Source organism: Anomaloglossus baeobatrachus, unplaced genomic scaffold, assembly GCF_048569485.1.
Source record: "Anomaloglossus baeobatrachus isolate aAnoBae1 unplaced genomic scaffold, aAnoBae1.hap1 Scaffold_503, whole genome shotgun sequence".
Lineage (NCBI taxonomy): Eukaryota > Metazoa > Chordata > Amphibia > Anura > Aromobatidae > Anomaloglossus > Anomaloglossus baeobatrachus.
In genome coordinates this window covers 81,552-106,969 of record NW_027444386.1, presented here as the reverse complement: position 1 = coordinate 106,969, position 25,418 = coordinate 81,552, and the positions used below count along the sequence as shown (strand labels likewise).

The 25,418-nt window shown below is 52.6% G+C and overlaps 1 protein-coding gene across 1 annotated transcript in view; it reads right to left on the bottom strand.

Annotated features, from left to right (window-relative positions):
• Positions 1-25,418, bottom strand: part of LOC142282265 (tubulin alpha-3 chain-like) — a 67,037-nt gene that overhangs the window by 37,437 nt on the left and 4,182 nt on the right. Inside the window, exons 2-3 of the mRNA XM_075332958.1 lie at positions 10,159-10,381; positions 9,651-9,799 (exon numbers count right to left, since the gene is read on the bottom strand). Of these exons, the coding sequence (XP_075189073.1) occupies positions 9,651-9,799; positions 10,159-10,381 (372 nt within the window). The remainder of the gene's footprint in view (positions 1-9,650; positions 9,800-10,158; positions 10,382-25,418) is intronic.

Below are 25,418 nucleotides of genomic sequence, written 5' to 3'. Positions count from 1 at the left end.
CAGAACTCTGTCCTGTGCACGTGGGCACACTGTCCCTCACCCACCGGTCTGTGACCTGTGGCAGCTAAATGTCGCCAAAGGCGAGCGAGTCTGCCATCAACCGCGGATGCGGAGAGATGAGAGAGCTGAGAGTCATGAGGAGACCGCCTTGGTAGCGGTTCCTCCGGCTACCTTCCTTGGGCGTGATTGAGCCCGGCCGGAAGCTGAGCCCCTCTGAGGCTTTTCAGCCCTTTTGGACGAGGACAATTGGGACCTGCCCGAGCCTGGGAAGGACCGAAACCTCGACTGTCCTTCCAGGACAGCATTAATAGGGTAAGTCGCAATGCAGATATTGCGAGGTTACGGACGCCCCTGCGGCACAGATGTACATGTGCTCAAGACCAGCTGCGCAAGAACAGCTGAAAAGCTTAGGGTGCCCATACGGCTGTGAATGCCGGAGCAACCGACACGCCGATAGCCTCATAGACAGATTTCAACCAGAGTCCATCTGTCTGTCAATGGCATCTGTAAGTGAAGTCCCATCTCCACTGCAACTATGGCTCTAGCCGCAAGCCTGGAGATTGGAGAATCCACCTTTGGACCCTGGGTCCAACGCTTGACCACGTCAGGGGGAAAGGGATAACGTGTATCCTTAATACGTTTGGAGAAAACGCTTATCTGGGAAGCGTGGTGTTCCTGGACTGCTTCTCTGAAGTCAGCGTGGCCAGAACAATACTCAATATACGTTTGAGCTACTGAAATGGGACTTCTCCTGCTGTGAAGCTGACTCCTCCGCTGGGGGAGCTGAGGGAGAAATATCCAACATTCCATTGATGGACGCTATAGGATCATGCCTTATGGCGTCACCATCCGGTGTATCCGGAGTGAGAGCGGTGTCAGGATCAAAGTCCTGATGAGCTACGTCTGCCTCATCATACAGAGAGCCTCCTGGGACCCCCCCCGGAGCACCGATTTTATTCCAAATGAGGGTGGCCAGGGAGCAATGATCCAGATTGCCCATGGCCTGTCCGGACTGCAAGTCTCTATCCCATTGCAACTCCGTCCCTGTCCTTGGACAGGGTTGAGAGGTGGTTCTTTTGGCCACGTCAAGTAGAGACCCCGGCTGACCAAGTGCTACAGGGGAGCATTGCACACAATGGGGTTCAGTGCCGTGGAACAGTATCACATGCAGTAAAAACAGCATCGAAAGCCTGTGTTGCTTATATGCTGCTGCCGACTTATAGAGCCAAGAATGGCGACCGTACAGTGCAATGTATAGCATACAAGCATAAAGTACAAATGAACACTGCAGCACATGCAGTACAAGCAGCATAGAAAGCCTGTGCCTTGGCACCCTTGCTTTTTTGCTGCTGTTGTCTAGCCATCTAGGGGAATATGGCCCAGAATAGCGACCATACAGTGCAATGTATAGCATACAAGCATAAGTACAAATGAACACTGCAACACCTGCAATACAAGCAGCATAGAAAAAAAAAACCTGTGTCTCAGCACCCTTGCTTTTCTGCTGCTGTAGTCTAGCCATTCTATGGCGAATATAGCCAAGACTAGCGACCGTACAGTGCAGTGTATAGCATACAAGCATAAATACACATGAACACTTCAGTACGTGCAATACAAGCAGCATAGAAAGCCTGTGCCTTAGCACCCATGCTTTCCTGCTGCTGCTGTGTCGCCATCTCCAAAAATAGCGACCTATGCAGTGTAAGCATAAAATACAAATGGACAAATTGCGGTATTTAGTGTCAGCACTTCAGGTGCCGCTTACCGCCCGCCTATAAGCGGGTGTGTGGTCGCCCCAGTCCTGTGCCTGGTTGCCCAGAGTCCGTTCTCTCAGCTCGGACTGCAGGAATGGCTGCCGGCGTCCTCCTCCAGCTCGTGTGAGTAGGGGCGGGCCGTGGGCGTGCCCCCAAGTCAGAGCGGGAAACCGGCGTCCCACAGTGTCCAGTGAGAGGGCTGGAGCATGTAAATAAGGCTCCAGCCCTCGGCGCTGCTGATTGTACAGCGTCTCTCCCCTACCCTGATTGACAGGGTGGGGGCGGGAACGAAGCGGAGCTAGGCCGCAAAAGCCGGGGACTGGATTTATAAGCGCCGCCGCCGTAAAAGCGCGGTCGGCGCTAAGTCCCCGGCGCACCACAAGTCCCAGCCGCGCCGCCGCTCCCGGAGCGTCCGGCGCGGTAGTTCCCAATAAATAAAGTCACTCAGCTAGGCTGCAGTGACTGTAACCCTTTACTGTCCCCGGCGCACTAGCACACCCAGCAAGTCTGGAGTGTGCTGTGCCTGTGTGTACGGGGACACAGAGTACCTGAATGGTGCAGGGCCATGTCCCTGAACGGCACTCCCGCTCCACATCCAGCAGGTTCAATGGGTCTGTGGATGGAGCCCGGCCTCAGGGCTTTGGGGCCGGTAAGATCCCACTTCCTCAGAGCCCCTCAGGGGGATGGGGAAGGAAAACAGCATGTGGGCTCCAGCCGCCGTACCAGCAATAGGTACCTCAACCTTACAAACCACCAGTGGGGTGAGAAGGGAGCATGCTGGGGGCCCCATATGGGCCCTCTTTTCTTCCATCCGATATAGTCAGCAGCTACTGCTGACTAAACAGTGGAGCTATGCGTGGATGTCTGACCTCCTTCGCACAAAGCCGAAAAACTGGTGAGCCAGTGATCCCACTGGGGGTGTATAGCCAGAAGGGGAGGGGCCTTACACTTTTTAGTGTAATGCTTTGTGTGGCCTCCGGAGGCAGTAGCTATACACCCAATCGGCTGGGTCTCCCAATGGAGCGACGAAGAAAAGGGGATACCACCTTAGGGAGAAACTCTGGGATCGGGCACAGCACTACCTTATCTTGGTGAACACCAGGAAGGGAGCTTTGGATGACCGCGCTGCTAGTTCGGACACTCTCCGAAGAGACGTGACCGCTACCAGAAAGGCCACTTTCTGTGAAAGTCGAGAAAGTGAAACATCCCTCAGAGGCTCGAAGGGCGGCTCCTGGAGAGCTATTAATACCCTGTTCAGATCCCATGGGTCTAACGGCCTCTTGTACGGAGGGACAATGTGATAACCCCCCTGCAGGAACGTGCGTACCTGAGGAAGTCGTACTAGGCGCTTCTGAAAGAATACCGACAGCGCTGCGACTTGTCCTTTAAGGGAGCCGAGCGACAAACCTTTTCCCAATCCAGATGCAGGAAGGGAGGAAAAAGGAGACAATGCAAATGGCCAGGGAGACACTCCCTAAGCAGAGCACCAAGATAAGAATAACTTCCACGTCTTGTGGTAGATCTTGGCAGACGTCGGCTTCCTAGCCCGTCTCATGGTGGCAATGACGTCTTGAGATAATCCTGAAGACGCTAGGATCTCGGACTCGATGGCCACACAGTCAGGTTCAGGGCCGTAGAATTCAGTGGAAAAAACGGCCCTTGGGACAGTAAGTCTGGCCGGTCTGAGAGTGCCCACGGTTGGCCGACCGTGAGATGCCACAGATCCGGGAACCACGACCTCCTCGGCCAGTCTGGGACGACGAGGATGGCGCGGCGGCAAGCGGAGCTGAGCTTGCGTAGCACTCTGGGCAACAGTGCCAGAGGTGGAAACACATAGGGTAGCTGGAACTGCGACCAATCCTGAACTAGGGCGCCTGCCGCCAGAGCTCTTTGCTCGTGAGACCGCGCCATGAAAATCGGGACCTTGTTGTTGTGCCGAGACGCCATTAGGTCGACGTCCGGCATCCCCCAGCGGCTACAGATTTCCTGACACCATTCTGGGTGCAGAGGCCATTCCCCTGCGTCCATGCCCTGGCGACTGAGGAAGTCTGCTTCCCAATTTTCTACGCCCGGGATGTGAACTGCGGATATGGTGGATGCTCTGTCTCCCACCCACATCAGAATCCGCCGGATTGCCTGGTAGGCTTGGCGATGCGTGTTCCGCCTTGGTGGGTGATGTATGCCACCGCTGTGGAATTGTCCGACTGAATTCGGATCTGTTTTCCTTCCAGCCACTGCTGGAAGGCTTGCAGGGCAAGATACACTGCCCAGATTTCCAGAACATTGATCTGAAGGATGGACTCCTCTGAAGAGAGTCCTTGACCGTCTGAGAAGGGAGACGTTCCTGTCTAGGGACGTCGACTCCCCAACCCATTGGCAAAGCCTGTCCCATTGAAGTGGACGCAGATGAAACTGCGCGAAAGTGACTGCCTCTGCATGAGGCGTCTTAAGGGGTGTGACTGGCCTTGAAGGAGAGACTGCACCCCCGTCTGTAGTGAACGCTGCTTGTCCAGCGGAAGCTTCACTATCGCTGAGGGAGTGTGAAACTCCATGCCCAGATATGTCAGCGATTGGGTCGGTGCCCGATTTAACCTTGAAAAGTTGATGATCCACCCGAAACTCTGGAGAGTCTCCAGCGCCACGTTCAGGCTGTGTTGGCATGCCTCTTGAGAGGGTGCCTTGACAAGTGGATCGTCCCAGTAAGGATCACAGAGTGACCCTGAGAGTGCAGGACTGCTCCCACTGCTGCCCTGAACTTGGTGAAAACCCGTAGGGCTGTCGCCAGACCGAAGGGCAGGGCTACGAACTGAAGATGCTCGTCTTCAATAACGAAACGTAGCAAACGCTGGTGCTCTGGAGCAATCGGCACGTGGAGATAAGCATCCTGATGTCTATTGATGCTAGGAAATCTCCTTGAGACATTGAGGCAATGACGGAGCGGAGGGTTACATCCGGAACCGCCTGGCCTTCACGTGCTTGGTGAGCAGTTTTAGGTCCAGAACGGAACGGAAAGAGCCACCCTTTTTTGGCACCCCAAACAGATTGGAGGAAAAAACCGTGTCTTGTTCCTGAAGAGGAACAGGGATTACCACTCCTTCTGCCTGCAGAAGAGCATCGGCTTGGTGGGGGGGGGGGAGTTCTGAAGAATCGAGCCGGAGGACGAGAACAGAGCTCTATCCTGTACACGTGAGACACAATGTCTCTCACCCACCGGTCTGTGACCTGTGGCAGCTAAATGTCGCCAAGCGGGAGAGTCTGCCACCAACCGCGGATGCGGAGAGAGAGAGCTGAAGTCATGAGGAGACCGCCTTGGTAGCGGTTCCTCCGGCTGCCTTCCTTGGGCGTGATTGAGCCCGGCCGGAATCTGAGCCCCTCTGAGCCTTTTGAGCCCTTTTGGACGAGGACAATTGGGACCTGCCCGAGCCTGGGAAGGACCGAAACCTCGACTGTCCCCCCAGGACAGCATTACTAGGGTAAGTCGCAATGCAGACATTGCGAGGTTAAGGACACCACCTGCGGCACAGATGTACATGTGCTCAAGACCAGCTGCGCAAGACCAGCTGAAATAGCTTAGAGTGCCCATACGGCTGCGAATGCCGGAGCAACCGACACGCTGATAGCTTCACAGACAGATTTCAACCAGAGGTCCATCTGTCTGTCAATGGCATCTTTAAGTGAAGTCCCATCTCCACTGCAACTATGGATCTAGCCGCAAGCCTGGAGATTGGGGGATCCACCTTTGGACCCTGGGTCCAGCGCTTTACCACGTCAGGGGGAAGGGATAACGTGTATCCTTAATACGTTTGGAGAAAACGCTTATCTGGTAAGCGTGGTGTTTCTGCACTGCTTCTCTGAAGTCAGCGTGGCCAGAAAAGTACTCAATATACGCATGAGATACTGAAAAAGGATTTCTCCTGCTGTAAAGCTGACTCCTCCACTGGGGGAGCTGAGGGAGAAATATCCAACATTCCATTGATGGACGCTATAAGATCATTCACTATGGCGTCACCATCCGGTGTATCCGGATTGAGAGCGGTGTCAGGACCAAAGCCCTGATCAGCTACGTCTGCCTCATCATACAGAGAGTTCTCCTGTTGGGACCCTGACCAGTGATGAGGCCGAGTGCCGCACCCAGCGAGCTAGCTTAGGCTGTCTGGGACTGTCGTCCGTGTCAGAGCCTTCACCCTGGAATGCCTGGGACCCCCCCGGAGCACTGATTATGTTCCAAATGAGGGTGGCCAGGGAGCATTAATCAAGATTGCCCATGGCCTGTCTGGACTGCAAAGTCTCTATCCCATGACAATCTATCAGCCGAAACTGCAACTCCGTCCCTGTCCCTGGACAGGGTTCACAGGTGGTTCCTTTGGCCACCTCTAGTAGAGACCCCGGCTGACCAAGTGCTACAGGGGAGCATTGCACACAATGGGGGTCAGTGGAACCTGCCGGTGGAACAGTGTCACATGCAGGAAAAGCAGCATAGAAAGCCTGTGTTGCTTTTTTGCTGCTGTATTCTAACCATCTATGCAATGTATAGCATACAAGCATAAACACTTCAGCACATGCAATACAAGCAGCATAGAAAGCCTGTGCCTTGGCACCCTTGCTTTTTTGCTGCTGTTGTCCAGCCATCTAGGAGAATACAGCCAAGAGTAGCGACCGTACAGTGCAATGTATAGCATACAAGCATATATACAAATGAACACTTCAGCACATGCAATACAAGCAGCCTATAAAGCCTGTGCCTTGGCACCCATGCTTTTTTGCTGCTGTTGTCCAGCCCTCTAGGAGAATATAGCCAAGAGTAGCGACCGTACAGTGCAATGTATAGCATACAAGCATAAGTACAAATGAACACTTCAGCACATGCAATACAAGCAGCATAGAAAACCTGTGCCTTAGCACCCTTGCTTTTTTGCTGCTGTTATCTCGCCATCTAGGAGGGCATATAGCCAAAGATAGCGACCTACAGTGCAGTGTATAGCATACAAGCATAAAATACAAATGGACACTTCGGTATTTAGTGGGGTCAGCACTTCAGGTGCTGCTTACCGCCCGCCTATAACGCGGGTGTGTGGTCGCCAGAGCCCTGTGACTGGTTGCCCAGAGCATGTCTCCGTTCCCCAGCTCGGACTGCGTGCAGGAATGGCTGCCGGCGTCCTGTGAAGAGGGGCGGGCCGTGGGCGTGCCCCAGACAAGAGCGGGAAACTGGCGTCCCACTGTGTCCAGTGAAGGGGGCTGGAGAATGCAAAGCAGACTCCAGCCCTCGGCGCTGACTGTCTGTACAGCGTCCCGCCTCTCCCCTGACTGGCAGGGCTGGAGGCGGGAACGAAACGAAAACTAGGCCGCAAAGCCGGGGACTCGAGTAATAAGCGCGGCCGTCCATGTGCACGGCCAGCGCGGAAGTCCCCGGCGCACCACAAGTCCCAGCCGCGCCACAATGTAAAAAACACCCAGCAGCGGCCGGCGCGGCAGTTCCCAATACATAAAGTCACTCAGCAAAGCTGTAGTGAATAATAGCACGAGCGCACCGCGCTGTGACCCCCGGCGCACTAACACTCCCAGCAATGCTGGTGTGTGTGTGCGCGATGTGTACGGGGACACAGAGTACCTTAATGTAGCAGGGCCTGTCCCTGACGATACTCAGCTCCATATCCAGCAGGATCTCCGGGTCTGTGGATGGAGCCCGGTCTCAGTGCCTGGAGACCTGTAAGATCCCACTTCGCCCAGAGCCCTGAGGGGGGATGGGGAAGGAAAACAGCATGTGGGCTCCAGCCTCCGTACCCGCAATGGGTACCTCAACCTTAACAAACACCCGACAAAAGTGGGGTGAGAAGGGAGCATGCTGGGGGCCCCATATGGGCCCACTTTTCTTCCAACCGACATAGTCAGCAGCTGCTGCTGACTAAAAACAGTGGAGCTATGCGTGGATGTCTGACCTCCTTCGCACAAAGCTTGAAAACTGATCAGCCCGTGATCCCACGGGGGGTGTATAGCCAGAAGGGGAGGGGCCTTACACTTTTTAGTGTAATGCTTTGTGTGGCCTCCGGAGGCAGTAGCTATACACCCAATCGTCTGGGTCTCCCAATGGAGCGCCGAAGAAAAAGTGAATTACAAAGTTGTAGGGCATCATCAATTCAATACGAATCCACACCTTGCATACAGAAATGCTATGATATGAAACCCATGACCCCCCAAAACATTGAATGCTGGTCACGCATATGGCGCTCATTAGTGGCCCCCGTCAGCTACAATGCACATCTGGCCTCTGCACAGCATACTGTATCTTGCTGCAATGCACATCTGGCCTCTGCACAGCATACTGTATCTGGCTGCAATGCACATCTGGCCTCTGCACAGCATACTGTATCTTGCTGCACGCTGTGCAATATGGCAGGTGACACGTTTGCACAAGCATCTGTGATACGTCGTCGTAGGTCCTGCAATGTTGGGGGAGGGGTCGCATACACCTGCTGTTTGATGTGACCTCACAGAAAGAAGTCCAATGGGGACAGGTGAGCGGAGGCCACTCCACACAGCCACCATACCCAATGACTTGTAGGAAGGTCTCCATGAGGTATCGCTTCACGTCCGCAGCCTTGTGAGGTTTACACCTTCTAATCATAGCATTTCTGTATGCAAGGTGTGGATTCCTATTGAATTGATGATGCCCTACAACTTTGTAACTCACTTTTTTTCTCTATCTCGTTCCGTTTTAGAGATAAAAATGCTAACTCCGTTGTTTTCCACCAGGTGGCGCTATAGGTGGTGTCATTGCGTAGCGCATGGCTACTTTACTATACCTAGACACCACTTCTATGCCTATAGCTGCCGCCGTTCTCAAGTTAATGGCAGTGGACAGGATATGGGTGGACACACTGTATATAGGTGAGGTGTATAAAGGATATGGGTGGACACACTGTATATAGGTGCGGTGTATACAGGATATGGGTGGACACACTGTATATAGGTGAGGTGTATACAGGATATGGGTGGACACACTGTATATAGGTGCGGTGTATACAGGATATGGGTGGACACACTGTATATAGGTGAGGTGTATACAGGATATGGGTGGACACACTGTATATAGGTGCGGTGTATACAGGATATGGTTGGACACACTGTATATAGGTGCGGTGTATACAGGATATGGGTGGACACACTGTATATAGGTGCGGTGTATACAGGAGATGGGTGGACACACTGTATATAGGTGCGGTGTATACAGGATATGGGTGGACACACTGTATATAGGTGCGGTGTATACAGGAGATGGGTGGACACACTGTATATAGGTGCGGTGTATACAGGAGATGGGTGGACACACTGTATATAGGTGCGGTGTATACAGGATATGGGTGGACACACTGTATATAGGTGCGGTGTATACAGGATATGGGTGGACACACTGTATATAGGTGCGGTGTATACAGGATATGGGTGGACACACTGTATATAGGTGTGGTGTATACAGGATATGGTTGGACACACTGTATATAGGTGCGGTGTATACAGGATATGGCTGGACACACTGTATATAAGGCTGTTGAGGTCGGGTCTGGAGACCCCTGGCCGGGCCATTTGCTGACCGCGAATCTGATGTGTGACAGTTCTAATACTAATTGTATAAGGTGCAAATTAGTGAAGACAAAACTGTTCGGTGCTCGGGACAAGCATTTTGATGCTTGGAAGTCAATGGGGGACCTGCATTTTTCAGCAAGATTTTCCATAAAAATGCTCGAGTTCCCCATTGACTTCCGTTATACCCAGTAATCGAGTACCAAGCATCAAAATGCTCATTACGAGCACTGAACAGTTCACTCATCACTTCCGCAAATTAACACTAAATATGTAAATGAGGACTCGGCAGCGCAGACAGTTGCTTTTGCCACTCACCAACTTGCGTATACGATCTAGGACCAAATCGACTATCTCCTTTCCGATGGTGTAATGTCCCCGAGCGTAGTTGTTGGCAGCATCTTCCTTTCCTGTGATGAGCTGTTCGGGGTGGAACAGTTGGCGGTATGTGCCGGTGCGCACCTCATCTGTACAGGAACGTATGTGATAAGTAACAACCCGTTATTCTGGGAGATACGCGACGTGATCTGAAGGCAGTGATCAGATCCGAGCTAATCTATATCCCGCCATAACTTCTGCTTTACTTATATATCTGGCTCTTTCTGACAATCACACACTACTGATCTCTACAATCAAACAGAAATTGTTAGCGCAAATTCACGTATGTGAGGCTTTTCCCAAAATCTACAATTAAAGGGCTCAATTCAGTGGTAAAAATCTGCAGCAGAAATTCAGATGCTGAATGTCACCAGGACGTATCCTTGTCTGTTAATTTTACCTGTGAAAATGTCAGATGCTGGCGTCGCAGCCAAAAAGTACTACTTACCAACCACCGTGGGCTCCAGATCCACAAACACCGCCCTGGGGGAATGTTTTCCGGCTCCTGTCTCACTGAAGAATGTGTTGAACGAGTCGTCTCCTCCACCGATGGTTTTATCGCTGGGCATCTGTCCATCGGGCTGAATCCCATGTTCCAGGCAGTAGAGCTCCCAGCATGCATTGCCAATCTGAACTCCGGCCTGGCCCACGTGGATAGAAATGCACTCACGCTGCGAGAAAAACAGATTCCTGTAGTCAATGTCGATGTTCTTTGAAATTTGGAAAACCAATATGTCTTTAAGGCTATGTGCGCACTAGAAATGTGAAGTTTCTCAAGAAAATTTCTTGAGAAACTTCTGCCAGTGAAAGATTTCCGGACCTGCGGAAAAAATCCGCACCAAATCCGCATGCGTTTTTGCCGCGGATTTGCCGCGGATTTACCACAGGTTTGTCCCTGCAATAAATAATAAAGATAATCGATAGACAGATAATGGATAGAGGGAAAGATGGATAGATGAATAGATAGATAGATAGAGGGATAGATAGATAGAGGAATAGATAGATAGATAGAGGGATAGATAGATAGATAGATAGATAGATAGATAGATAGAGGGATAGATAGATAGATAGAGGGATAGATAGATAGATAGATAGATAGATAGATAGAGGGATAGATAGATAGATAGATAGATAGATAGATAGATAGATAGATAGATAGAGGGATAGATAGATAGAGGGATAGATAGATAGATAGAGGGATAGATAGAGGGATAGATAGATAGAGGGATAGATGGATAGATAGATAGATAGATAGATAGATAGATAGATAGATAGATAGAGGGATAGATAGATAGAGGGATAGATAGATAGATAGAGGGATAGATGGATAGATAGATAGATGGATGGATAGATAGATAGATAGATAGAGGGATAGATAGATAGAGGGATAGATAGATAGATAGAGGGATAGATGGATAGATAGATAGATAGATAGATAGATGGATAGATAGATAGATAGATAGATAGATAGATAGATAGAGGGATAGATAGATAGAGGGATAGATAGATAGATAGAGGGATAGATAGATAGATAGATAGATAGAGGGATAGATAGATAGAGGGATAGATAGATAGATAGATAGATAGATAGAGGGATAGATAGATAGATAGATAGATAGATAGAGGGATAGATAGAGGGATAGATAGATAGATAGAGGGATAGATAGAGGGATAGATAGATAGATAGATAGATAGATAGAGGGATAGATAGATAGATAGATAGATAGATAGATGAGAAAAACCTATATAATGTTCCACCTCCCTGCATTTTCTAAGCTTGCACCCTTTAGTGACTTTCATGTGGCACTTAGGCTACTTTCACACCTCCGGTTTTTGCTATGCGGCACAATCCGGCACTTTGCATGAAAATCGCAACCGATTTTTTTTGCTGCCGGTTGCGATTTTCCTGCATAGACTTTAATTAGTGCCGCATGGCCTTGCGTTCCGTCCGGTTTTTGCCGCATGCGGCAGATGTAGCCGATGCGGCGGCCGGATGGAACGTTGCCTGGCACGTTTTTTCGTGCGGCAAAAAAGAAACGCATCGCGCCGCATTCGGCCGATGCGGCGCATTTTTCAATGCATGCCTATGGCGGCCGGATGCAGCGCGATGCGGCAATAACCGCATCCGGCCGCCGCATGCGGTTTTTGCCACTGCGCATGCTCAGTAGCATGCCGCAAGCGGCAAAAACCGGACTGGCCGCACAGGAAAAACGTATGCAAAGGATGCAGTGTTTTCACCGCATCCGTTGCATAGCTTGCACAGCCGGATTGAGCCGCAGAGCTCAAGCCGGATGTGTGAAAGTAGCCTAAAGGGTGCTTAGCCTTGTATTTAGCCATAAAATGAAGGGAATTTTGTTACTTACCGTAAATTCCTTTTCTTCTAGCTCCAATTGGGAGACCCAGACGATCGGGTGTATAGCTACTGCCTCCGGAGGCCACACAAAGTATTACACTAAAAAGTGTAAGGCCCCTCCCCTTCTGCATATACACCCCCCGTGGATCACGGGCTGCTTCAGTTTTAGTGCAAAAGCAAGAAGGAGGAAAGCCAATAACTGGTTAAACAATTCAATCCGAAGGAACATCGGAGAACTGAAACCATTCAACATGAACAACATGTGTACCCGAACAAACCAAAAATCCCGAAGGAACAGGGGCGGGTGCTGGGTCTCCCAATTGGAGCTAGAAGAAAAGGAATTTACGGTAAGTAACAAAATTCCCTTCTTCTTCGGCGCTCCATTGGGAGACCCAGACGATTGGGACGTCCAAAAGCAGTCCCTGGGTGGGTAAATTAATACCTCAAGTTTGGACTGTAAAAACAGCCCTTCCCTACATGGAGGCAACCGCCGCCTGCAGGACTCTTCTACTTAGGCTGGCATCCGCCTAAGCGTAGGCATGCACCTGATAACGCTTGGTGAAGGTGTGCAGACTCGCCCAGGTAGCCGCCTGGCACACGTGCTGAGCCGTAGCCTGGTGCCGTAATGTCCAGGACGCACCCACGGCTCTGGTAGAATGGGCCTTCAGCCCTGATGGAACCGGAAGCCCAGCAGAACGGTAGGCTTCAAGAATTGGTTCCTTGATCCATCGAGCCAGGGTGGATTTGGAAGCCTGCGACCCTTTGCGCTGACCAGCGACAAGTACAAAGGGTGCATCCGAGCGGCGCAGGGGCGCCGTGCGGGAAATGTAGATTCTGAGCGCTCTCATCAGATCCAACAAATACAAATCCAATTCATATCGATGAACTGGATGAGGACAAAAGGAAGGTAAGGAGATATCCTGACTGAGATGAAAAGGGGGATACCACCTTAGGGAGAAACCCCGGAATCAGGCGCAGCACTACCTTGTCTTGGTGAAACACCAAGAAGGGAGCTTTGGATGACCGCGCTGCGAGCTCGGACACTCTCTGAAGAGACGTGACCGCTACCAAAGAAGGGAATTTTGTTACTTACCGTAAATTCCTTTTCTTCTAGCTCCTATTGGGAGACCCAGACGATTGGGTGTATAGCTACTGCCTCCGGAGGCCACACAAAGCATTACACTAAAAAGTGTAAGGCCCCTCCCCTTCTGGCTATACACCCCCAGTGGGATCACTGGCTCACCAGTTTTAGTGCAAAAGCAAGAAGGAGGAAAGCCAATAACTTGGTTAAACAAATTCACTCCGAGTAACATCGGAGAACTGAAAAACCGTTCAACATGAACAACATGTGTACCCGAAAAAACCCAAAAATCCCGAAGGACAACAGGGCGGGTGCTGGGTCTCCCAATAGGAGCTAGAAGAAAAGGAATTTACGGTAAGTAACAAAATTCCCTTCTTCTTCGGCGCTCCATTGGGAGACCCAGACGATTGGGACGTCCAAAAGCTGTCCCTGGGTGGGTAAAGAAATACCTTATGTTAGAGCTGCGAAGACAGCCCTCCCCTACGGGGAGGCAACTGCCGCCTGCAGGACTCTTCTACCTAGGCTGGCGTCCACCGAAGCATAGGTATGCACCTGATAATGTTTGGTGAAAGTGTGCAGACTCGACCAGGTAGCTGCCTGGCACACCTGTTGAGCCGTAGCCTGGTGTCGCAATGCCCAGGACGCACCCACGGCTCTGGTAGAATGGGCCTTCAGCCCTGATGGAACCGGAAGCCCAGCAGAACGGTAGGCTTCAAGAATTGGTTCTTTGATCCATCGAGCCAGGGTGGCTTTGGAAGCCTGCGACCCTTTGCGCTTACCAGCGACAAGGACAAAGAGTGCATCGGAGCGGCGCAGGGGCGCCGTGCGGGAAATGTAGATTCTGAGTGCTCTCACCAGATCTAACAAATGTAAATCCTTCTCATACCGATGAACTGCATGAGGACAAAAAGAAGGCAAAGAGATATCCTGATTAAGATGAAAAGAGGATACCACCTTCGGGAGAAACTCCTGAATGGGGCGCAGCACTACCTTGTCCTGGTGGAAGACCAGGAAAGGAGCCTTGGATGACAGCGCTGCTAGCTCAGACACTCTCCGAAGAGATGTGATCGCTACCAGAAAAGCCACTTTCTGTGATAGTCTAGAAAGTGAAACCTCCCTCAGAGGCTCGAAGGGCGGCTTCTGGAGGGCAACTAGTACCCTGTTCAGATCCCATGGATCTAACGGCCGCTTGTACGGGGGTACAATATGACAAACCCCCTGCAGGAACGTGCGCACCTTAGGAAGTCGTGCTAGACGCTTTTGAAAAAAGACGGATAGCGCCGAGACTTGCCCTTTAAGGGAGCCGAGCGACAAACCTTTTTCTAACCCAGATTGCAGGAAAGAAAGAAAGGTAGGCAATGCAAAAGGCCAGGGAGACACTCCCTGAGCAGAGCACCAGGATAAGAATATCCTCCACGTTCTGTGGTAGATCTTAGCGGACGTGGGCTTCCTAGCCCGTCTCATGGTGGCAACGACCCCTTGGGATAATCCTGAAGACCCTAGGATCCAGGACTCAATGGCCACACAGTCAGGTTCAGGGCCGCAGAATTCCGATGGAAAAAACGGCCCTTGGGACAGTAAGTCTGGTCGGTCTGGTAGTGCCCACGGTTGGCCGACCGTGAGATGCCACAGATCCGGATACCACGCCCTCCTTGGCCAGTCTGGGGCGACGAGTATGACGCGGCTGCAGTCGGATCTGATCTTGCGTAGCACTCTGGGCAAGAGTGCCAGAGGTGGAAACACATAAGGGAGCCGGAACTGCGACCAATCTTGCACTAAGGCGTCTGCCGCCAGAGCTCTGTGATCGCGAGACCGTGCTATGAAGGTTGGGACCTTGTTGTTGTGCCTGGACGCCATTAGGTCGACGTCCGGCCTTCCCCAGCGGCTACAGATTTCCTGAAACACGTCCGGGTGAAGGGACCATCCCCCTGCGTCCATGCCCTGGCGGCTGAGGAAGTCTGCTTCCCAGTTTTCTACGCCGGGGATGTGAACTGCGGATACGGTGGAGGCCGTGGCTTCCACCCACATCAGAATCCGCCGGACTTCCTGGAAGGCTTGCCGACTGCGTGTCCCTCCTTGGTGATTGATGTATGCCACCGCTGTGGAGTTGTCCGACTGAATTCGGATCTGCTTTCCTTCCAGCCACTGCTGGAAGGCTAGTAGGGCAAGATACACTGCTCTGATTTCCAGAACATGGATCTGAAGGGTGGACTCCTGCTGAGTCCACGTACCCTGAGCCCTGTGGTGGAGAAAAACTGCTCCCCACCCTGACAGACTCGCGTCTGTCGTGACTACCGCCCAAGACGGTGGTAGGAAGGATCTTCCCTGTGATAATGAGGTGGGAAGAAGCCACCATTGCAGAGAGTCCTTGGCCGTCTGTGAAAGGGATACTTTCCTGTTCAGGGATGTAGACTTCCCGTCCCATTGGCGGAGAATGTCCCAATAAAGAGGACGCAGATGAAACTGCGCAAACGGAACCGCCTCCATTGCCGCCACCATCTTCCCGAGGAAGTGCATGAGGCGTCTTAAGGAGTGCGACTGACCTTGACGGAGAGTCTGCACCCCAGTCTGTAGTGACCGCTGCTTGTCCAGCGGAAGCTTCACTAGCGCTGAGAGGGTATGAAACTCCATGCCAAGATACGTTAGTGATTGGGTCGGTGACAGGTTTGACGTTGAGAAGTTGATGATCCACCCGAACGTCTGGAGAGTCTCCAGCGCAACATTCAGGCTGAGTTGGCATGCCTCTTGAGAGGGTGCCTTGACAAGTAGATCGTCCAAGTAAGGGATCACAGAGTGTCCCTGTGAGTGCAAGACTGCTACCACTGCCGCCATGACCTTGGTGAACACCCGTGGGGCTGTCGCCAGACCGAATGGCAGAGCTACGAACTGAAGATGGTCGTCTCCCATCACGAAACGTAGAAAACATTGGTGCTCTGTAGCAATCGGCACGTGGAGATAAGCATCTTTGATGTCTATTGATGCTAGGAAATATCCTTGAGACATTGAGGCAATGACGGAGCGGAGGGTTTCATCCGGAACCGCCTGGCCTCCACGTGCTTGTTGAGCAGTTTTAGGTCCAGAACGGAACGGAAAGAGCCATCCTTTTTTGGCACCACAACCAGATTGGAGGAAAACCGTGTCTTGTTCCTGAAGAGGAACAGGGATTACCACTCCTTCTGCCTGCAGAAGAGCATCGGCTCGGTGGGGAGGTGGGGACGTTCTGAAGAATCGAGTCGGGGGACGAGAACAGAACTCTGTCCTGTGCACGTGGGCACAATGTCCCTCACCCACCGGTCTGTGACCTGTGGCAGCTAAATGTCGCCAAAGGCGAGCGAGTCTGCCATCAACCGCGGATGCGGAGAGATGAGAGAGCTGAGAGTCATGAGGAGACCGCCTTGGTAGCGGTTCCTCCGGCTGCCTTCCTTGGGCGTGATTGAGCCCCCGGAAGCTGAGCCCCTCTGAGGCTTTTCAGCCCTTTTGGACGAGGACAATTGGGACCTGCCCGAGCTTGGGAAGGACCGAAACCTCGACTGTCCTTCCAGGACAGCATTAATAGGGTAAATCGCAATGCAGACATTGCGAGGTTACGGACGCCCCTGCGGCACAAATGGACATATGCTCAAGACCAGCTGTGCAAGAACAGCTGAAAAGATTAGGGTGCCCATACGGCTGTAAATGCCGGAGCAACCGACACGCCGATAGCCTCATAGACAGATTTCAACCAGAGTCCATCTGTCTGGCATCTTTAAGTGAAGTCCCATCTCCACTGCAACTATGGCTCTAGCCGCAAGCCTGGAGATTGGAGAATCCACCTTTGGACCCTGGGTCCCGCGCTTGACCACGTCAGGGGGAAAAGGATAACGTGTATCCTTAATACGTTTGGAGAAAACGCTTATCTGGTAAGCGTGGTGTTCCTGGACTGCTTCTCTGAAGTCAGCGTGGCCAGAAAAATACTCAATATACGTTTGAGCTACTGAAATGGGACTTCTCCTGCTGTGAAGCTGACTCCTCCGCTGGGGGAGCTGAGGGAGAAATATCCAACATTCCATTGATGGACGCTATAGGATCATTCCTTATGGCGTCACCATCCGGTGTATCCGGATTGAGAGCGTTGTCAGGATCAAAGTCCTGATGAGCTACGTCTGCCTCATCATACAGAGAGCCTCCTGGGACCCCCCCCCGGAGCACCGATTTTATTCCCAATGAGGGTGGCCAGGGAGCAATGATCCAGATTGCCCATGGCCTGTCCGGACTGCAAGTCTCTATCCCATTGCAACTCCATCCCTGTCCTTGGACAGGGTTGACAGGTGGTTCCTTTGGCCACGTCTAGTAGAGACCCCGGCTGACCAAGTGCTCCAGGGGAGCATTGCACACAATGGGGTTCAGTGCCGTGGAACAGTATCACATGCAGTAAAAACAGCATCGAAAGCCTGTGTTGCTTATATGCTGCTGCCGACTAGCCATCTAGGATATAGAGCCAAGAATGGCGACCGTACAATGCAATGTATAGCATACAAGCATAAAGTACAATGAACACTGCAGCACATGCAATACAAGCAGCATAGAAAGCCTGTGCCTTGGCACCCCTGCTTTTCTGCTGCTGTAGACTAGCCATCTAGGGGAATATAGCCCAGAATATCGACCATACAGTGCAATGTATAGCATACAAGCATAAGTACAAATGAACACTGCAACCCCTGCAATACAAGCAGCATAGAAAAAACCTGTGCCTCAGCACCCTTGCTTTTCTGCTGCTGTAGTCTAGTCATTCTAGGCGAAAATAGCCCAGACTAGCGACCGTACAGTGCAGTGTATAGCATACAAGCATAAATACACATGAACACTTCAGTACATGCAATACAAGCAGTATAGAAAGCCTGTGCCTTAGCACCCCTGCTTTCCTGCTGCTGATGTGTCGCCATCTAAGAGGGCATATAGCCAAAAATAGCGACCTATGCAGTGTAAGCATAAAAATACAAATGGACAACTGCGGTATTTAGTGGGGTCAGCACTTCAGGTGCCGCTTACCGCCCGCCTATAAGCGAGTGTGTGGTCGCCCTAGTCCTGTGCCTGGTTGCCCAGAGTCCGATCTCTCAGCTCGGACTGCAGGAATGGCTGCCGGCGTCCTTCTCCAGCTCGTGTGAGTAGGGGCGGGCCGTGGGCGTGCCCCCAAGTCAGAGCGGGAAACCGGCGTCCCACAGTGTCCAGTGAGAGGGCTGGAGCATGTAAATAAGGCTCCAGCCCTCGGTGCTGCTGATTGTACAGCGTCTCTCCCCTACCCTGATTGACAGGGTGGGGGCGGGAACGAAGCGGAGCTAGGCCGCAAAAGCCGAGGACTGGATTTATAAGCGCCGCCGCCGTAAAAGCGCGGTCGGCGCTAAGTCCCCGGCGCACTACAAGTCCCAGCCGCGCCGCCGCTCCCGGAGCGTCCGGCGCGGTAGTTCCCCATACATAAAGTCACTCAGCTAGGCTGCAGTGACTGTAACCCTTTACTGTCCCCGGCGCACTAGCACACCCAGCAAGTCTGGAGTGTGCTGTGCCTGTGTGTACGGGGACACAGAGTACCTGAATGGTGCAGGGTCATATCCCTGAACGGTACCCAGCTCCGTATCCAGCAGGTTCAATGGGTCTGTGGATGGAGCCCGGCCTCAGGGCTTTGGGGCCGGTAAGATCCCACTTCCTCAGAGCCCCTCAGGGGGATGGGGAAGGAAAACAGCATGTGGGCTCCAGCCGCCGTACCAGCAATAGGTACCTCAACCTTACAAACCACAAGCGGGGTGAGAAGGGAGCATGCTGGGGGCCCTATATGGGCCCTCTTTTCTTCCATCCGATATAGTCAGCAGCTACTGCTGACTAAACAGTGGAGCTATGCGTGGATGTCTGACCTCCTTCGCACAAAGCAGAAAACTGGTGAGCCAGTGATCCCACTGGGGGTGTATAGCCAGAAGGGGAGGGGCCTTACACTTTTTAGTGTAATGCTTTGTGTGGCCTCCGGAGGCAGTAGCTATACACCCAATCGTCTGGGTCTCCCAATGGAGCGCCGAAGAAAAGGCCACTTTCTGTGAAAGTCGAGAAAGTGAAACATCCCTCAGAGGCTCAAAGGGCGGCTCCTGGAGAGCAATTAGTACCCTGTTCAGATCCCATGGGTCTAACGGCCTCTTGTACGGAGGGACAATGTGACAAACCCCCTGCAGGAACGTGCGTACCTGTGGAAGTCGCCCTATGCGCTTCTGAAAGAATACAGACAGCGCTGGGACTCGTCCGTTAAGGGAGCCGAGCGACAAACCTTTTCCCAAACCAGAGTGCAGGAAGGAAGGAAAAGTAGGCAATGCAAATGTCCAGGGAGACACTCCCTGAGCAGAGCACTAAGATAAGAATATCTTCCACGTCTTGTGGTGGATCTCGGCAGACGTCGGCTTCCTAGCCCGTCTCATGGTGACAAGACGTCTTGAGATAATCCTGAAGACGCTAGGATCCAGGACTCAATGGCCACCAGTCAGGTTCAGGGCTGTAGAATTCAGATGGAAAAAACGGCCCTTGGGACAGTAAGTCTGGCCGGTCTGGTAGTGCCCACGGTTGGCCGACCGTGAGATGCCACAGATGCAGGTACCACGACCTCCTCGGCCAGTCTGGGGCGACGAGGATGGCGCGGCGGCAATCGGAGCTGATCTTGCGTAGCCCTCTGGGCAACAGTGTCAGAGGGGGAAACACATAGGGTAGCTGGAACTGCGACCAATCCTGAACTAAGGCGCCTGCCGCCAGAGCTCTTTGATCGTGAGACCGCGCCATGAAAATCGGGCCCTTGTTATTGTGCCGAGACGCCATTAGGTCGACGTCCGGCCTCCCCCAGCGGCTACAGATTTCTTGAGACCCGTCCGGGTGCAGAGACCATTCCCCTGCGTCCATGCCCTGGCGACTGAGGAAGTCTGCTTCCCAGTTTTCTACGCCCGGGATGTGAACTGCGGATATGGTGTATGCTCTGTCTTCCACCCACATCAGAGTCCGCCGGACTTCCTGGGAGGCTTGCCGACTGCGTGTTCCGCCTTGGTGGTTGATGTATGCCACCGCTGCGAAGTTGTCTGACTGAATTCGGATCTGCTTTCCTTCCAGCCACTGCTGGAAGGCTAATAGGGCAAGATACCCTGCCCAGATTTCCAGAACATTGATCTGAAGGGTGGACTCCTCTGAAGAGAGTCCTTGCCCGTCTGAGAAAGGGGTACGTTCCTGTCTAGGGACGTTGACTTCCCATCCCATTGGCGAAGAATGTCCTATAGAAGTGGACGCAGATGAAACTGCGCGAAAAGGACTGCCTCTGCATGAGGCGTCTTAAGGGGTGTGACTGGCCTTGAAGGAGAGACTGTACCCCCGTCTGTAGTGAACGCTGTATGTTCAGCGGGAGCTGCACTATCGCTGAGAGAGTGTGAAGCTCCATGCCAAGATATGTCAGCGCTTGGGACGGTGTCAGATTTAACTTTGAAAAGTTTATGATCCACCCGAAACTCTGGAGAGTCTCCAGCGCCACGTTCAGGCTGTGTTGGCATGCCTCTTGAGAGGGTGCCTTGACAAGTAGATCGTCCAAGTAAGGGATTACAGAGTGACCCTGAGAGTGCAGGACTACTCCCACTGCTGCCATGAACTTGTGAAAAGCCGTGGGGCTGTCGCCAGACCGAAGGGCAGGGCTACGAACTGAAGATGCTCGTCTTCAATAACGAATCGTAGCCAACACCGGTGCTCTGGAGCAATCGGCACGTGGAGATAAGCATCCTGATGTCTATTGACGCTAGGAAATCTCCTTGAGATATGGAGGCAATGACGGAGCGGAGGGATTCCATCCGGAACCGCCTGGTTTTCACGTGCTTGTTGAGCAGGTTTAGGTCCAAAACGGAACGGAAGAGCCGTCGTTTTTTGGTACCACAACCAGATTGGAGTAAAAACCGTATCTTGTTCCTGAGGAGGAACAGGGATTACCACTCCTTCTGCCTGCAGAAGAGCATCGGCTCGGTCGGGAGGTGAGGAAGTTCTGAAGATCTAGTCGGAGGACAAGAACAGAACTCTATCCTGTACACGTGAGACAAAATGTCTCTCACCCACCGGTCTTTGACCTGTGGCAGCTAAATGTCGCCAAAGCGGGAGAGTCTGCCACCGACCGCGGATGCGGAGAGAGAGAGCTGAACGTCATGAGGAAACCGCCTTGGTAGCGGTTCCTCCGGCTGCCTTCCTTGGGCGTGATTGAGCCTGCCAGGAATCTGCGCCTCTCTGAGCTTTTTGAGTCCTTTTGGACGAGGACAATTGGGACCTGCCCGAGCCTGGGAAGGACCGAAACCTCGACTGTCCCTTCCTCTGTTGGGTGTTGTTTGATCTGGGCTGGTGTAAGGAAGAGTCCTTACCCTTGGACTGTTTAATGATTTCATCCAATCGCTCACCAAACAGTCTGTCACCAGATAACGGCAAACTGGTTAAGCACTTTTTTGGAAGCAGAATCTGCTTTCCATTCCCTCAACCACAAGGCTCTGCGTAAAACCACGGAGTTGGCGGACGCCACTGACGTACGGCTCGTAGAGTGCAGGACAGCATTAATAGCGTAAGTCGCAATGCAGACATTGCGAGGTTAAGGACGCCATCTGCGGCACAGATGTACATGTGACAGTGTCCACGTGTGCAAGACCAGCTGAAATAGCTTGGAATGCCCATACGGCTGCGAATGCCGGAGCAACCGACACGCCGATAGCTTCATAGACAGAATTCAACCAGAGGACCATCTGTCTGTCAATGGCATCTTTAAGTGAAGTCCCATCTTCCACTGCAACTATGGATCTAGCCGCAAGCCTGGAGATTGGGGGATCCACCTTTGGACACTGGGTCCAGCGCTTGACCACGTCAGGGAGAAAAAAGGATAACGTGTATCCTTAATACGATTGGAGAACGCTTATCTGGATAAGTGTGGTGTTTCCGGATTGCTTCTCTGAAGTCAGCGTGGCCAGAAAAGTACTCAATATACGCTTGAGATACTGAAAAGGGATTTCTCCTGCTGTGAAGCTGACTCCTCCACCGGAGGAGCTGAGGGAGAAATATCCAACATTCCCTTGATGGACGCTAGAAGATCATTCACTATGGCGTCACCATCCGGAGTATCCGGATTGAGAGCGGTCTCAGGATCAGAGTCCTGATCAGCTACGTCTGCCTCATCATACAGAGAGTCCCGCTGGGACCCTAACCAGTGATGAAGCCGAGTGCCGCTCCCAGCGAGCTCGCTTAGGCTGTCTGGGACTGTCGTCCGTGTCAGAGCCTGCGCCCTGGGATGCATGGGACCCCCCCGGAGCACTGATTTGTTCCAAATGAGGGCGTATCAACATTGCCCATGGTCCGTCTGGACTGCAAAGTCTCTAAGATGTTAGTCACAGTCACAGACCTATCAGCCGAAACTGCAACTCCGTCCCTGTCCCTGGACAGGGTTCACAGGTGGTTCCTTTAGCCACCTCTAGCAGAGACCCCGGCTGACCAAGTGCTACAGGGGAGCATTGCACACAATGGGGACAGTGGAACCTGCCGTGTGGAACAGTATCACGTGCAGTACAAGCAGCATAGAAAGCCTGTGCCTTGGCACCCTTTCTTTTTTGCTGCTGTTGTCTAGCCATCTAGAAGCATATAGCCAAGAATAGCGACCGTACAGTGCAATGTATAGCATACAAGCAGAAAGTACAAATGAACACTTCAGCACATGCAGTACAAGCAGCATAGAAAGCCTGTGCCTTGGCACCCTTGCTTTTTGCTGCTGTAGTCTAGCCATCTAGGCATAAAGTACAAATGGCATTAGTGGGGTCAGCACTTCAGGTGCTGCTTACCGCCCGCCCAAAGGCGGGTGTGTGGTCGCCCGAATCCTGTGACTGGTTGCCCAGAGCTTGTCTCCCTTCTCCAGCCCAGACTGCGTGCAGGAATGGCTGCCGGCGTCTTGTGAAGAGGGGCGGGCCGTGGGCGTGCCCCAGACAAGAGCGGGAAACTGGCGTCCCACTGTGTCCAGTGAAGGGGGCTGGAGAATGCAAAGCAGACTCCAGCTCTCGGCGCTGACTGTCTGTACAGCGTCCCGCCCCTCCCCTGACTGGCAGGGCTGGGGGCGGGAACGAAGTGAAAACTAGGCCGCAAAGTCGGGGACTCGAGTAATAAGCGCGGCCGTCCTATGTGCACGGCCAGCGCGGAAGTCCCCGGCGCACCACAAGTCCCAGCCGCGCCACAGTGTAAAACACCCCGCAGCGGCCGGCGCGGCAGTTTCTAACACATAAATTCACTCAGCTAAGCTGCAGTGAATAATAGCACAAGCGCTCCGCGCTGTTGTCCCCGGCGCACTAGCACTCCCAGCAATGCTGGTGTGTGTGTGCGCGATGTGTACGGGGACACAGAGTACCTTAATGTAGCAGGGCCCTGCCCTGACGATACCCAGCTCCATATCCAGCAGGATCTCCGGGTCTGTGGATGGAGCCCGGTCTCAGTGCCTGGAGACCGGTAAGATCCCACTTCACCCAGAGCCCTGAGGGGGGATGGGGAAGGAAAACAGCATGTGGGCTCCAGCCTCCGTACCCGCAATGGGTACCTCAACCTTAACAAACACCCGACAAAAGTGGGGTGAGAAGGGAGCATGCTGGGGGCCCTAGTATGGGCCCTCTTTTCTTCCAACCGACATAGTCAGCAGCTGCTGCTGACTAAAAACAGTGGAGCTATGCGTGGATGTCTGACCTCCTTCGCACAAAGCATAAAACTGAAGCAGCCCGTGATCCACGGGGGGTGTATATGCAGAAGGGGAGGGGCCTTACACTTTTTAGTGTAATACTTTGTGTGGCCTCCGGAGGCAGTAGCTATACACCCGATCGTCTGGGTCTCCCAATGGAGCGCCGAAGAAAAATAAATAATTAAAAAAAAATGACGTGAGGTCCCCCCATTTTTTGTAGCCAGCTAGGGTAAAGCAGACAGCTGCAGCCTGCAGACCACCGCTGGCAGCTTCACCTTGGCTGATAATCCAAAACAGTGGGCACCCCACGCTGTTATTTTAAATTATATAAATAATTTAAAACAAAAAACGTGGGGTCCCCCCCATATTGGATCACCAGCCAAGGTAAAGCGGACAGCTGGGGTCTGATATTCTCAGACTAGGGAGGTCCACTGTTATCGGACACTCCCCAGCCTAAAAATAGCAGGCCGCAGCCGCCCCAGAAGTGGCGCATCCATTAGACGTGCCAATCCTGGCGCTTTGCCCCAGCTCATCCCGCGCCCTGGTGCGTTGGCAAACGGGGTAATATATGGGGTTGATGCCAGATGTGTAATGTCACCTGAAATCAAGCCCTGGGGTTGGTGAGGTCAGGCGTCTATCAGATACCCGACATCACCAACCCAGTCAGTAATAATTAAAAAATAGACAACAAAAAAAGTTTTATTTGAAAAAACACTCCCCAAAACATTCCCTCTTTAACCAATTTATTGAAAAGAGCACAATCAATTCCACGTCCGGCGTAATCCAATAAGGGGGGGGAGGGGGGCACGGCGATCCATACCATAGTCGCTGTCCCAGTCAATGAAAAACAGAATGTTCCCCATTGGCTGGGAGAGCAATGCAGTGACCTGAGCTAACATCAATAGGTCAGCTCAGGTCACTGCAGGGGATGACGAGCGCTGCCATCAGGAGCATAGATGAGATCATTACCTTCTGTGATCATCTCCTGTACTGCTGACGTCAGCGCTGTCACTGACTTATCGCGAGAGCCCGTGACGTCACCACTAGTGACAGTCTCGGGCCGCTCGCGAGACGGGCATAGACAGCAGTGACCGCGGTGACGTCAGGAGGCAGGAGATCGTCACAGCAGGTAATGATCTCACCTCCTGACAGCAGCGATCGTAATCCCCGCGGCTCCCAGCACTGCAGGATGTCAGTGTCTGCCTGCGCTGCCGTGTGACAGGCTGCTGACACTGCGGGCAGACACTGACACTGCAGTGCAGGCAGCCGCGAGGCCGGAGCAGGACACACACTGCACGGGCACCTGGAGGTCGCACGGAAGCGCTTCTGTGCGGCGTCCAGGGAGTGTGACGTGTGTTTACTCTGCTCCTCTTCCTGGCATAATGACATCGCTTCCTGCAAAACCGCAGGCAGCGATGGGCATTACCGCAGGTAAATCGCGGCTATTCCGGGGGTATACCGCACATCATTGCTACCTGCGGAATACCCCCGGAATACCGCAGGTACCTGCGGAAATTAATGGACATGCACATTTTCTCAAGAAAGTTTCTCGAG